Source organism: Centruroides vittatus, unplaced genomic scaffold, assembly GCF_030686945.1.
Source record: "Centruroides vittatus isolate TY-2023 unplaced genomic scaffold, ASM3068694v2 contig_964, whole genome shotgun sequence".
NCBI lineage: Eukaryota > Metazoa > Arthropoda > Arachnida > Scorpiones > Buthidae > Centruroides > Centruroides vittatus.
The window spans coordinates 530964-545908 of record NW_027122640.1 but is presented as its reverse complement, the minus strand read 5'-3'; the positions used below and the strand labels follow the sequence as shown (position 1 = coordinate 545908).

General features: G+C 32.5%; 1 protein-coding gene across 1 annotated transcript; it reads left to right on the top strand.

The window, feature by feature from the left end:
- The first annotated feature begins 11357 nt into the window (after nt 1-11357).
- LOC136985398 (chromatin assembly factor 1 subunit A-like) lies at nt 11358-13934 on the top strand. Its single transcript, XM_067282666.1, has one exon. The coding sequence runs from the start codon at nt 11430-11432 to the stop codon at nt 13860-13862; it is 2433 nt and encodes an 810-aa protein (XP_067138767.1). The 5' UTR covers nt 11358-11429; the 3' UTR covers nt 13863-13934.
- Nucleotides 13935-14945: the final 1011 nt, after the last annotated feature.

Here is a 14945-nt window from a genome sequence, read left to right as displayed (position 1 = left end):
TTGAGAGAAATTTAAAAGCCCAATTATTAGGTTTATTGGCAAGACCTAAACTAAAGAAAACTTCTTTACCGACAGTAAATTTAGAAAATATAGAAAATGAAAATATTAAGCAGTCAAATGAAAGAAAGAATCGTTTATTAAAAAAAAAAAAAAAATAGAAAAAACCTGATAGAAAAACTTTTAGATGTAAATAAACAGGATAAACCAAAAGAATCTCTTAACAAATGTAACAATTGTAAAACTTTAGAAGATCTTAATTTTAAATTTAAACATGAAAATTCTATTTTAAAAATGAAGATTAAACATATTGAGATAAGAACGTAAGCAATCCAAAGAAATCTGAAATTGTTGAAAAGTAAAACTGTCATCATTCAAAAGGAACATGAAAAATTGAAAAAAATAAAAAAGATTTTGTTATATCAATATTGAAAGGTACCTTTACAGAAACACAAATATATAATCTGCTGGAGAGAAAAAAGAAAATTAAATGGAAGAAAGAAGATATGAATTTGGCATTTACTTTGAGATATTTAAGCATAAGATCATATTTATACTTAAGAAATCAAATGAATATCCCGTTACCTGCAGTTTCGACACTTCGACGATGGGCTTCAAAAATAATCTTTGTCAAGGCATATTAAATGATGTTATAAACATCATGAAAATTAAAGGCTTTGAACTTTCAGAAGAGGAAAAACTTACAGTTCTTCAGTCTGATGAGATGAAGGTAAATACTGTATATACTGTACTCATATTGATAAAACCACATAATTCAATAATTATTTTAATTTTCTGTTTTAAGATTTTACTGATATTTCAGGTAAAGAGTATATATACGAATATGATAAAGTGAGGGATAAATTTATTGGACCCAATAATCAAGTTTTAGTAATGATGGCAAGAGGACTATTTGCATCATGGAAACAACCAGTTTACTTGGATTTTGATGTTAAAATGAAAAAAAACTGTTATTTACTGTTATTTCAAAACTTTCTGATGCAGGGTATACTGTTGTTGCTGTTGTTAATGACTGTGGTGGACAAAATATAGGATTATGTAAGGAATTAGGGGTAAATATATTCAATACTAAATTTATACATCCATCTAATGGAAATAATATATACTATTTTCCAGATGCACCTCATTTGTTAAAACTCATTAGAAATTGGTTTTTAGATACAGGTTTTGTAACTTCAGATCATACATTAATAAACAAGGACTCATTACAACAGTTACTTCAAATAGATTTCAATGAAATAAAAGTTTGCCATAAATTAAAAGAAGAGCATATTACGTGTCAAAAATTTCAACGACAAAATATTAGATTAGCTTGTGAATTATTTTCTAACTCTACAGCTGTTGCTATTAAAAGATATATTAAAACTGAAAATGCTTTAGCAGCTTCTGAATTTATATCATCAATTAATGCATGATTTGATGTTATGAATAGTTCAACACCCAATTTTCATTACAAAATTGATTATCCCTCCAAATGTGCTTATGGCATTAACATAACTGAACAAAATAATATACTTGATAATACTTACAGAATAATTGAAAGTATGAGATGTGTATCTAAACAATCACTTCAAACATTTCAAAAAGGAATGCTTATATCTATTAAATCTATCGAAGATTTATTTTTCGACCTTAGTTCAAAATTTCCTAAATACCATTATATCTTAACATGTAAAGTAAATCAGGATTCTTTAGAAAACCTATTTTCACAGATTCAAACTAGAGGTGGTTTATATGATCATTCTAGTCCACTCGAAGTAATATATAGAGTAAGAATGATAATTTTAGGCAAATCACCAGGAATATTGCAAAATAAATTAAACGCAGAAGATCAGATAGTTGAAAATTATTTAATAAATGAAATGTTTGAAGAGGCAGATTTACTGCAAGAAGTTTCAGATGTCTAGTTCTAAAGAACAAGGAATATCTGAAAATTCATGCAATGTAAATGATGATAGTTTATGAGATATCTCAGGAAAATGTAGAACTAAAAAATGATGAATTAGATGAATTAAAAAATGATGGATTACAATATTTAGCAGGATGGATTGTCAGAAAATACAAAAAAGATATCCAAATTTAGGAAGTGTCAGTTACCAAAATAAATATGAACATAATTATACAATAATGTCCCTTGTTCAGGATTTATCTTCTGGTAGGCTATCACAACCATCAGAAGATTTCTTTAATTTAGTTAAAAAAATGGAATCAATTTTTACAAAAATTGTGAAACAGCATTTCAAATGTAAAACGGTTTCATCTATTACATCATTAATTAAACAAACAATTAACTTGCCAGAAGACGTTATATACACGTACGTAAAGCAACGTATATGGATTAGACTGAAATTTTTGAACAATTTAATTAAATATGATCGTTCTGCTGAGAAAAGAAAAGTAAATTGTAATAACAATAGGAAATTAAAAAAAGTTTGTACCTGATTTAATTGTTTTTACATAACACTTAATTTGTATATATTGGTATCAATAATATGTTTATAACAAAAAATTGTTTTTCTGAAACTTAATTTGTATAAATATGTTTATAACACAAAAAATTGTTCTTTTGACAAAGGTATTTTTGTATATGTATGAGTAAATAATATCGTTTTTGGTACATTAAAAATTAAAAAAATAGACCAATATAATTTTTAGTTTTAAAAAAGAAGTCGTTTGACGATATAAATTAAATTAATTCATTTATATATAAATCACCTACGTAGAATTTACCAAAATTAATCTTTTAAGAAACTATTGTTGTTATAATATCATAAAATAGATAAAATCGATTTCGTTTACAAATTAGAAAAACGCATTTTAATTTCAACTTTACACGTAAAAATTACGAAGATTTGCTCAATATTCCGGATTTTTCTTATTTATAATCCATTTTTATTTACATCTAATAAAATATAAATCGTAATTAATGAAATATTAGCGTGTAATTAAAGCTACAAGCCTCTGATCGGTAATGTTTTTACCATAAGGACTTAGTAAGATATTTCGTTTTCGACTAGGAAAGACGTCAAATAAGCAACCAATGAGAAGCGTTTCTTCTCTATGAGCTAACCTTATATTCTAGGACCTTGGTCCGGGTCGGCGATTTTGTAAAAGTGGCAACACTAGTGCACGCCATACGTTCTTGCTGTACAATCTAGCAAAATTATCTCTAAATACTTATTTTTTCATCTCAGTTTATCGGATATTTTAATAATGATGTTTTTACTTGTCATTTATAAGTTTTAAATAAGTTTCCTTGTCAACAATTAAACATGTTTCTTCGTTATTTACTGTAAGCTTAACTTCAACCATGGAAGCCGCCATCTTTAATCTCTTTTATCCGATCCAAACGATCCTACTCTCCGCTCGGATTAGTTTGATCGCGATCCAGTTGATCCTAGATGGCGTTTGTATACGCGAACAGAGGGTACGTTCGTTAAGTCGAACGAGTTAAGCGCGTTAGTAACGAATCGTTCGAAAAGTAGTAGTCTCGCTCAGTGCGCATGCTCCGCGGTGATGACGTATCGAACGAAACTCTAACGAAGCTCACGAAGGAAAGAGTTAGTTTACTTCGTTAAGAAAATGGCGCACGACGATATCGATGTTTCTAGATCTACTCGAGTGTTTAAATTGTGAATTAAAAAATGAAATGATTGAAATAACTGTCCATCCGAAGCAACCTAAGAAAAATATTTTGGATAAGGCTGCGCTAGCAACATTCGTATTTTCGATTTTAGAAACAGCCATTTAGTTATAACGAATCGTTCGAAAAGTCTAACGAAACAAGAATAACGATGACGTCATTCTTGTTTAACTCGTTTGACTTAACGAACGTACCCAGAGATTGATCGGATCGCAGTAGTTCCTTTGTATACACGATTTGAACGATCGAAGTGATCTTGGATCAGTTTGATTCCAAAAGTATATGCACCCATGGAGTCGGTCAGGGTTCACTCCTAGTCCGGACGAGCTGGCCATGTGGAGTTTTCTTCACGTCTGTAGCGCCTGAATAGGGACTAGTTACCCTTAAAAGACCTCCCGGAAGGCATTATTCCCACATATTCCATACAATTACGTCACACTTTACCATGGGGCGATATAACCTAGAAGCTCATGCCCAACTAGCCGATACGGCCCACCAGTGGCCGAGCGGTCTTCGTCCCCGCACTTGAATGGACTAGATCCTGAACACTGGGAGTTCAGTAGTGGATTTGCATCTCGCTAGGATGGGCTGGCCACGTGGAGTTTTTCGGGTTTTCTCCACGTCTGTAATGCCTAAATAGGGGCCAGTTTCTCTTAAAAGACCTCCCGGATGGGATCCCCTAGGCAGATCGCCCAAGTGTTGCATTGTCATAACCAAACAAACAAACTCTCGGAGTAAAAGGTGAATAGCCACAAAACTCCATATGAACCACCATCAAGAAAGAACTAGCCGATACAAGACAGGACAAATTTCGAGAAGCTTGTCCTGTTTCATTTATTTGTCTCGTATATACATAATTACAAAAAACATAATTAGGAATTAATTTTAAAAAATGTGTACTCCTTTTATGCCTTTATGACATAATTGCTTAGGATAAAGGTTTCCAACTTATTTTTATCACGGAACCCTTTTCACCTTAATAAAAATATTGGAACCCTAATAATAACAAATGTTTGAACTCTGCAGATATTAACGAATTAAAGCATACTAGATAGTAGGGTTTCTCATTTCCCGGTACTTTGCTTGTCCCTGTTTACGGGGATATAATTAATTATTTTTAAGATATAAAACAAATCTCGAAATGGAATGATATAATTATTTTTAATTTTTTAAGTAATTTAATACGTCTTGCAATCTTCAAAATAATAATAATAATAATAATGCTATGTAAAATATGTATTAAAAATTACCTTTGAATTACATAGAAATTTTCAGAAGTATAAAAAATTTATTAAAGTTTTTTTTACTCTTTCCTCCCTGTGGGCACTAAGAGGACCTTTTTCAGCAAGCCCATTGAGTTCGGCCAGGCTCACAATGGGGCGGCCGGGCGGTGAGAGATGGGGGCCGACATATATATATATGTATACAAATTTAACGATTGTATTTTAAATAAATATGTTGGATTTTTTAAAATTTATGATTTTTTTAATGATCTTATAGCTGTAGTTTATGTTTTACGGTTTTTGTGGTTTCCATTACTGTGTCTTGATTTCGGTTTATTCCGTTACTGATAAATCGGTACCCACTGTTTATAAAGCTATAAATAACTTTAGCACGTGTATAGTCTTGGATCGAGTCCGCGTATCGTCATACAAGGACTCGATCCGAGACTAGAACAATTACACCTCACCACCTAAATCTGCATTGGCACTTTCATACATCACTAGACTCAACTGATTTTATTGTGGAACCCCAAATTTTTACTGGCGGAAGTTCCGCCAATAAAAATTTGGCTCCACAAGTTAAAAAAGTTCCACAAGTTGGAAACTCCTGGCTTAGGATATTAGATGAAGATTAGATGCTTTAAATTTTGTTTTTTTTCTAATTTGAAAAATGAAATTCAAAGTAAGATATTAGACGATTTAACCTGAATATGTTTTGCCTCTCGCCATTCATATTCTCCATTGTAGACCTGGCAAAGCCTTATCTTTTTTATTCATTGTAGACCTGGCAAAGCCTTATCTTAAGAGGACTTTTATTCTGAGAGAAAAGATATTTAAAAATCTAAAGATCTAAAGCTGAGTATCCACTTACAAGAAATATTAAACCTGTCCCCCACCTATTTTGATGAATTTTGGTACAAAGGTAGTGTTTGATATGATAATGCAAGCATTCAAATCATTTTATTATATGGACCATAATGAGTGAGCTATCATGATTTAAAAATTAAGGTATCCATCCGCGTAGTCTGCTGCCATTGGTTAGGTTTTTAGAGACTCCACTGTATCACACTTTTTGGCGTTTAACTATGTTACGATTGTAGTCTTTTTACTTTTGAGTGATGGATATTTACAAATAAACACGTGTGTGATACGTTTTCCTGCTCTAGAGTTTGGTAAGCGCAGACGATGTTTTCGGATTCGGAAAGTAAGAAATCGGTGACGATAGGGCATTTTTTCGAACAGTGGAGGTTCGTCTGTTCATAGTTGGGAAATGCAAAGAAAAAAGCAGACGATGAGAGGAAATTTTTAATATTAAAGTTATGTCAGTATGGAAACTCAAGTTGAGTCTGATCTTATATTGCAGGGGTGGCCAACAAGTCGATCGCGATCGACCGGTCGATTACGATGCCAATTTTGGTCGATCGCTCGCGATGTCTTGACTTAATGTGTTACATTTGTAACTAAACGCAACTTGTGAACGTAACGCGCAAAAGCAACAATATGCATGCAGTTATCACTGGACTCGTAGAAAACACAGCTATTTAGCTTGAATATTTGATACTGTCATGCGGTAGCTTCTTTTCTTTAGTATTAACAATATTATTATTATTAATCAATATTATTTATCCACGGTGACAACGTTGAGTTTCAATTTTTCATTTGTTTAAAATGTAAGTACCTGTTCTTTATGTTTTAAATTAAATTATGGCTTTTCTTACCTATCTATTTACTTGATAAGTGAGCGTTTTCGGCAACAGACCTCTATATTTTTGGATTTTTGAAAATACGTCAATTGAGAAAAATATCCCAGTATCACCAAATGTAGCAAATATATTTATTCCTGTTTCGGAACTACATACCTGTGTGAATTGGCATTTTCATACTTAAAGTTAACGAAGACTAAACATTCTGTCCTGACTGATTCCCATACTGAAGAATCATTATTATTATCTTTGTCAGGATATACACCTAATTATGTTTCCTTGGTAAGAGACGTGAAAACTCAGTCCTCCCATTAATGTAACGTAATAAAATAAATTCTAAATCTGTCTTTATCAGTAGCTAATTTGAATTAATAAATATTGTTAATAATTACTCGTGTTGTTTTAATTCCCCTGGACGTGAGTTTTTTGGCCCGTTAAATAATTACGTTGTTTTTTACGTAGGTAGATATACAGGGTGTTTCAGTACAAAGAGCACTCCCGCGAGCTATTGATAGATTAGCAAAAAATAAGTCTAAAAATCTTATATCATTCTTCCATGATAAATTTTCCTCGCCCAAAAACAAATCGCGGAAGTAAAATCTTATAATCAAATTATCAGCCGTACTGTGCAGTTTTATAACAACTTTTTCAAGTTTACGAACAAATAGTACCACAATTTATACATTGTAATTGATAAAAAAAATGAAATTATATTTTAAGTTAATAAAAATCTATCTTAAAAGTGTGGAAAAATCGATTTTTTTTAGGTGCCGCCTGTACGGAATGAACTCCTAATTGCAAATATCAAAAGTTGGGTCTGGAAATTTATTTTCTTTATGAGCTTATATCTTGAAAACTTAATAAGTGATTTAAAAAATAAAAAATAGTTTTGAACATATATTTTCCTTATCTACCCATAGCTCGTGGGAGTGCACCTCGTACTGAAGCACAGTGTATAAACATAGTATGTATTTCACACCCCCCTCGCCACTTAGACTATGCCTACGACAAGTCGATCGCGACACATTTTTAAGATAAAAAGTAGATCTTATGTACACAAAAGTTGGCCACCCCTGTTATATAGTATCATATATATATGTAAATATGTATGTATGTATATAGATGTTACAGTCAAAACCCGTTTTTAGTTAGAACGCGTTTTAACTAGCTGAAACTAGTTTATGCTGGGTGTCTTTGTTAAAACCCGTTTCGTCTATTTAAAACTAGTTTTAACTCAAATTCATTTTTGATTAGCAGTAAATTCCAGTTTCAACAGACATCCAGTATAAACTAGTTTCAACTAGTTAAGACGCGTTCTAACTAAAAACTGGTTTTGACTGCAACATATAGAGTGATTCGGGGTAAGATGGTAAGCGGGGGTAAGATGCCTACTTTTTGATATTTTCAAACGGTGACGTCAGATATTGTCATGTGTTTACATGATGAATCGTTGGGCCAATATTGAGTGCGGAAAGTTGTAGTTGAAAGCCGTTACTTTATTTTCTACATCCGAGAAGAATAAAAGCAAGATAAGAACGAAGTTTTTGTTGTGAAATGTTTCTAGAATTATTTTAAAACTAAAAGTTAAAATAGAATTTATTAAAAATTGCGAAAAACAATTAATGTGTGATGTAGTTAAGGTTCCAAAGTTTCCACTGTGAACTACCGCCGATCCCGATCGGACACGCTAGAACAAGTGACTCCGCTAGGCATCTTACCCCAACAAATGGGAAAGATGCCACATTTTTCTTGGGGTAACATGCCTATTTTTTGTTAATTGAATTCCGATATGCCTATTTTAAATAAATTTTTGTTTTCTCGTTTTATTGCAGGATATGCATAGAAATTATATAAAGACTTCTCAAAAAGGTTTTTGGGCTGAAAAGAGCTTTCAGCTAGCTATAGAGCACGTTAGAACGGGCGGAAACTTAACAATACTTATACTGCGCTGTTATACTTACTATGAAGTACTTTGTACTACATGTGCAATAAATTAAATTTAGTTAAGATATTCGAAAATTAATTTTACGCAATTATATTTGTTATCTTACCCTAATGGCCTTTGGCATCTCACCCGGATACTTAGGGTGAGATGCCTAAAATGCCAGACAGTAAAAAAGTCGTCATTGCAAACACAATATACAATTATTTTTCATATACAGTAGAATCTCGGTATACGTCTGCTTTAGAATACGTCCAATTCGGAATACGTCCTGTTTGGACGAAACAAATTTTGCTCGGTATACGACTTTTGTTCGGTATACGACTTAATTCAATCATACGCACCATCTATGAACAAGTAGCACTATCGGTGTATTAGACCAGACTAGACGTTCGCGGTCCCACGGTTTATAACTTTGTTAAATTTCTTCTGATTTTAATTTGTAAGTAAAATTTTATTATTTTTATTAATCATGAATTGCAAAGAGGCAAGTGAAAAGCAACAGAAAACTAAAAAAATGACTAGAATCACAATGGAACTGAAACAAGAGATTGTTGAGAAATATGAAGGTGGCATGCGTGTCGAGATTTAGCTAGAGCCCAATATAATATAATAACTTTAAAAATCTGTAATTAAATTTATTTTCTTATTAATGTGCTCAAATAGTGTTTAAATTATTTTACAACCCCATTAATATATATTAAGAGGGTTTTTTTATATGAGAACGGATTAATCATTTTTACATTACTTCTTATGGGAAAGGTTGGTTTGGTATACGTCCTATTCGGTATAAGTCCAAACATCAGGAACAGATTAAGGTCGTATACTGAGGTTCCACTGTACTCCAAAGTTTTATTTGAAAAACATGCTTAAGAATATGATATTTTCGTTAGAGGTCTCCAAAACCCAAATTATCGCTACAATTTCCTTCATAAGCAAAATGTTAGGCATCTTCCCCCGAATCACTACACATAACTTTATTTGTTTCCCCCAAACATATTTATGCAGCTAAAATTAGTTTTAACTAATCTTAAAAGTTAAAACTAGTTTTAACTAGACAAAACGGGTTTTAACAAAGACATCCAGTATAAACTAGTTTCAAGTAGTTAAAACGCGTTCTAACTAAAAACGGGTTTTGACTGTAACATAGATAATAGAATGTTGGTGTTTCTCTGTTCTTAGCTTTTTGCTCGATCTGAATTAAATTTTTATAGTGATTCTCTAGAACTCTAAAGAAAATACAGACTACCATACACCTGAAGGTACCCAGAGAGCGGCCGGATGGCCGAGCGGTCAAGGTTACCAGCCTACCGCCCTGGGGGACCCGGGATCGAATCCGGACGGGTCGAGAAATCCCCAGGAATTTTTCGAGGGTGGTTCGTCCGGATATGTCGGTCCCCGTCCCTCACCACCCGGCCGCCCCATTGTGGGCCTGGCCGAACCCATAATGGGCTTGCTGTAAGAGGCCCTCTTAGTGCCCACTGGGCGGAAAGAGTTAAAAAAAAAAAAAAAAAAAGAAGGTACCCAGAGAGAATATAGACTTCTCCTGATTTGATCTCCTTGATTTTGTGATAAAACAGTAGACTAAAAAAACCAAACGTTTAATATAGTTTTTATTTTAACGTTTAGCTTTCTTACTTTTTAGTCTGGCAATGCCGGACATCTGCTAGTTAATAATAAAAACAAATAATTACGAACTCTATTGAAAATATAAATTTTTAAAATATCTTTATAAATTTAAAATATTCAAAACTACTTTCATTATTCCTAAAACTTCATGGAACATTTTAAAGTTCAAGTTCAAATCCAGATAATGAGTTCACTATTCCGTGAAAAGCTGTATTCATAGAAGAACGAAACGAAGAATGCATTGGTAGGTTCGACCGGAACTATCTCAACATTCGGTGTGGAATTGTTCCTAGTAGTTCCAAGTCCAGAACGATTCCGGGCCAGAACTACCTATCTCTAATATATACTAATGCAGATATAGCCAACGTCTAGCAGACACACCATTGGCTATATCTGCATTCATATATAAAAAAAGGAAATGTTCCCAAAATTGGGAACATTTGATGATTTTGATAATGATGAGATAACCGGATGGCCAAAGAAGTTACAGCGTCATCATACCAATCAGAGAAATCCAGAAAAATATCCGGACAGAGGGTCAAAAACGGGGACTGTTCCCAAAAATCAGGGACGGATGGTCACCCTATCTATATTGAACTTCATCAATGGGAATGAGCACGAACCAGAGTAACGTCATCTAGCAGAGATAGCGGATGTAAAAATCGCCTGATCATACTATTTACGTAAAATCATGAAATACGAAACAGATTCTCACTCTTACTCTACAGCCATAAGCAATTATCATCGATAATAAATATGCAAAAACAAAAAATAAATTCAGTAATATTCAAAAGTAATAAACAAAAAAAGTAATATTCTTATTACTTAGGCATACATCAAAAATTAGCAATAATAATTATTTAATATCTCGGCCGACGGTTTTTATTTTTTTTTAATATACTTTTCCTTTGCATATTCGTGATATTTGTACATTTTTAAAAAATAAATTATTATTATTATTTTCACCTTAATGGAAATTAAACAACAATTTTTCGCTCGCCAATTAGCGAAGGAGTACTAAATATTCCTTTTATTACAATAATTAATAAAATATTTTTACAAACTATTAACTTCTTACCTATTTATACAGTTATAAAATAATTCACAATAAATTTAAACATATTTTATTTTTTCGTGGTCAAAATAACATTTCAAATTTATTTACTCGAAACAAACCGCTAGAGGGCGTCTATGTTACGCGCCAAAATTAAGATCGAGGACAAAAGTCTGTGCCGCGTGTTATGTCAGTGCATTGAATTGTTAGATTGGAAATGGTCGAAGAAATGGACAGTGAAAATGTCTCTCTGAAGCAGACTCGTCTTCCTTTTAAAACGTTGGATGCGAAATCCGATCTGCATCCTGTAGAAAACGTGCGAAAACGAAAGTTATCTGATTGTGATGACATCAACGATGCTGTTAAATGTAAAAAAGGTAGCGAAACGTTATCACTCTCCAATTTTGATAAAGTCGAGGCAGATGTGGAGATCGAAAATAGACCAAACATTACGTCTAGTCCTAAAATTACTAAGCAAACTAAACGAGTTTCGCAGAATTGCACCGAATCAATGACATTATCACCATTAAAACGAGCAGTTTCTCTCGAATCGAGCAGCACTCGTACGTCTAAAATTAATCAAAATATAGAAACATTTAATGATTCTGGATTAGATTCCAGTGCATTGGTGGAAGAAAACAAAGGAGAACCTTCTACAATTAATTCGTCTTTAGACGAATCTTACAATGATACCGCACGAGTCGACAGTTCTCGAAATAATTCCGGTGTCGAGTTGGTGGGTGATTCTGTGTGTGGTGCCAATGCTTCTTTGACTGCCGATGCTCCTACTGATGAAAGTTTAAATAACAACAGCTCCGTGATAATTGATATTGGGGATGATGAGGATGACGACAATAGTCCGGGAATTAAAACTGCAAATGTTAATAAAATAAAATTAACTAAGATTCAGAAAGAAAAAATTAAACGGGAAAGACAGAGAATAAGATTAGAAACGAAGGAACGTAAAGAGAGAGAGAGATTGGAAGCCAAAGCTAAGAAAGAGAGAGAAAGAAACGAGAAGTTACAACACAAAATCGAGAAGAAGGAAAGAGAAGAAAAGGAACGTCTCGAAAGACTGAAACAGAAAGAAGAAAGGCGTCGGCAGAAACAGTTGTTGTTGGAGTCTAAATTACTGGAGAAGAAAAAACGGGAGGAAGAGAGGCAAAAAAAGTTAGAAGAGAAACAAAAGAAATTAGAAGAGAAACGAAAAGCTGAAGAAATGCAAAAAATTCTGGACGAGAAGAGAAAGGCAGAAGAAGAGAAGAAGAAGGAAAGAGAAAAGGCTGCTTTTGTTAGCTTTTTTGTAAAAACAGAACCTACACTGTTACCTATGATTGATTATCAAGAAAGTTTATTTCTTCCATTTGAAATTACAAAAGATATGAAAGTTGCCCCTCCTGTGCCTTTGGTTGCTTTTGAAAAGTTTAACCAAGAAAACTTTGAAAGCTTAGTAAGTGCTCAAAATGAAAATGTGTTATATACAAGCGAACTTAAAATTGGAGCACGTAAGCCATATATTTTTTGTAAAGAGTTCAGAAGTGATGTTGACGAAATGGATGATGATGTTATTGTTATAGATAGCAAAGAATGTGAAATGAAGAAGAAATTAAAATCTAAACTATTACAATTTTGTGAAAATGTAAGACCACCATATTGGGGGACTTGGAGGAAAAAAAGTGTTAAAATTTCTGCTAGGAAGCCTTTCCATAAAGATTCAAATTGTTTTGATTATGACATAGATAGTGACGAAGAATGGGAAGAGGGAGGTCCGGGAGAAAGCTTGTCGGGTACCGAAGACGAAAAAGAAAGCGAAGACGATTACGAAGTGGATAACGATTTTTTTGTGCCTCACGGATATTTATCGGAAGACGAAGATGGAGACGAAAATCTTAGTCCAGAATCGAAGACGGCTCTTTTAAAAATGAGAGAGAGAGAATTTCAAGACGAAAGAAAGAAAAAGTGCTCGGAATTAAAGCCCGAAATTATCGCAACATTTAAAGGAAATGGAAAAATTGAATGGACTGACAAATTAGAGGATGCATTAAAGTTATATTCTCCTATTTTTCTAACGTCATGTCCAATAATGACAACACAGATATCATCGAAATCCTCTCAAGATTCACACGTAGATACCGCTAATTTATCATCATCCGGTTTGTGTGAAGTTCAAAAATCAAGCTCGAAACAGTTTGTTCCAGAAGAAGCCATGCCACATCTAATTAGACTCGTTCACGCAAATACATTTGGTCGTCAGACTGTAATTAAAGAATTTCAAAAATTTTGGCAACAACACTGTTCAGATAAGTCAGATGCAGAATCTTTACAAGTAAGTGTTCCAACTTTATCTGAAAATATCGGTCAAAACGCGAACTGTCCACAGCCGTCAAATTTTAAAATTGGTCGCATATCAAAAAGGCAGGTAGACAACACTCTTCAGAAGATAGCCGAGTGGTGTAAAAATCTCACTCTGAATAAACATTGCTGGTGGGTTCACAAGGAAGTTCTGCAACAGTACAATCTGACAGATCTTCCAGTGCCTAATAATTGGCAGTACGTAACTCCACCGAAAGAATCGAAACGCTCGAGTATCACAAATAAAGATACGCCATCTATTAAAAAGTTTGCAAAAATCATTACTCTTAGTAATTAAAATGATATATTGGTTTAGTTTAAATATTGTGTTGTATATCTATTGTAATTCACAAGGAGCTTTTATAGCTAGGTGGATAAAAAAGAACTTAGTTTGTTAGTAATATTTATACAAATGATCATATAAAGAAAAATTTCTCTAAACCAGAATATTGATTTGTGTATTTAAAAAATATTTTTACTGTAAAAAGGAATCTTGAAAGAACTTTTTTGCATAAAATTTATTTTGTTCAACAGTTTAAATATTTACATTTTCCTTATATTGAAAGGATTAGAATCTTAATTGTGAGATATTGTAAATATTGGTAAATTTGGGTTTAATTTTGAAACAATGTAATTTACATTTTATGATTGTAATAATAATAATAATAACTTTATTATCTTTGGATAATAAATAAATATTTATGTGTATACAGTTATATTTTATTTAAAAAATATATATATATTTTTTTAAATAAAATATTTTCTTTTAAAGAATGTAAAGGATGCAAACAATAGTTGTCATAAATAAATTGATTTAAATTTTTAAGATGCTCTTTTCATAGTAGTTTTTACGAAATCAGAATTACTGACTCCATCTTTATATGTATTGATATATAACAAACCAAAACCAATTTTATTCAAGGATTCAAACAAATATTTAATTCTTACAATAAAAACTCCAAACTATACTAAAATGAACATGTGTTTACTTCATAAAAGCATTTTAAGGATAAATATCCATAAGGATTTTTCAAATATTCACTCATTTGCAAGGTCAGTTTTGAATTTTTTCAAATTGAACATATTGATCAGAAGAGCAAATAGCTCACAAACAAGTCCAAATTTTCTGCACTCTTTCCTGCTGCTAAGGATGGTATGGAATTGCTTATTGTTAGTGTTTCAACAATACTTTGTTGAGCTATTCACTGATAAACACCCTTCTCGGGTGTTTATCAGTGAATAGCTCTACAAGGTTTATCCTTGTGTTTACTCCAGGAAAGCATTGTTTTAATGTTTTCATTCTTGAACCTTATTACATTGTTTTGTTCAAAAGAATAAAAGATCTAAATGAAAAGTAAACAAATAAAAATTAGTTTAGGGG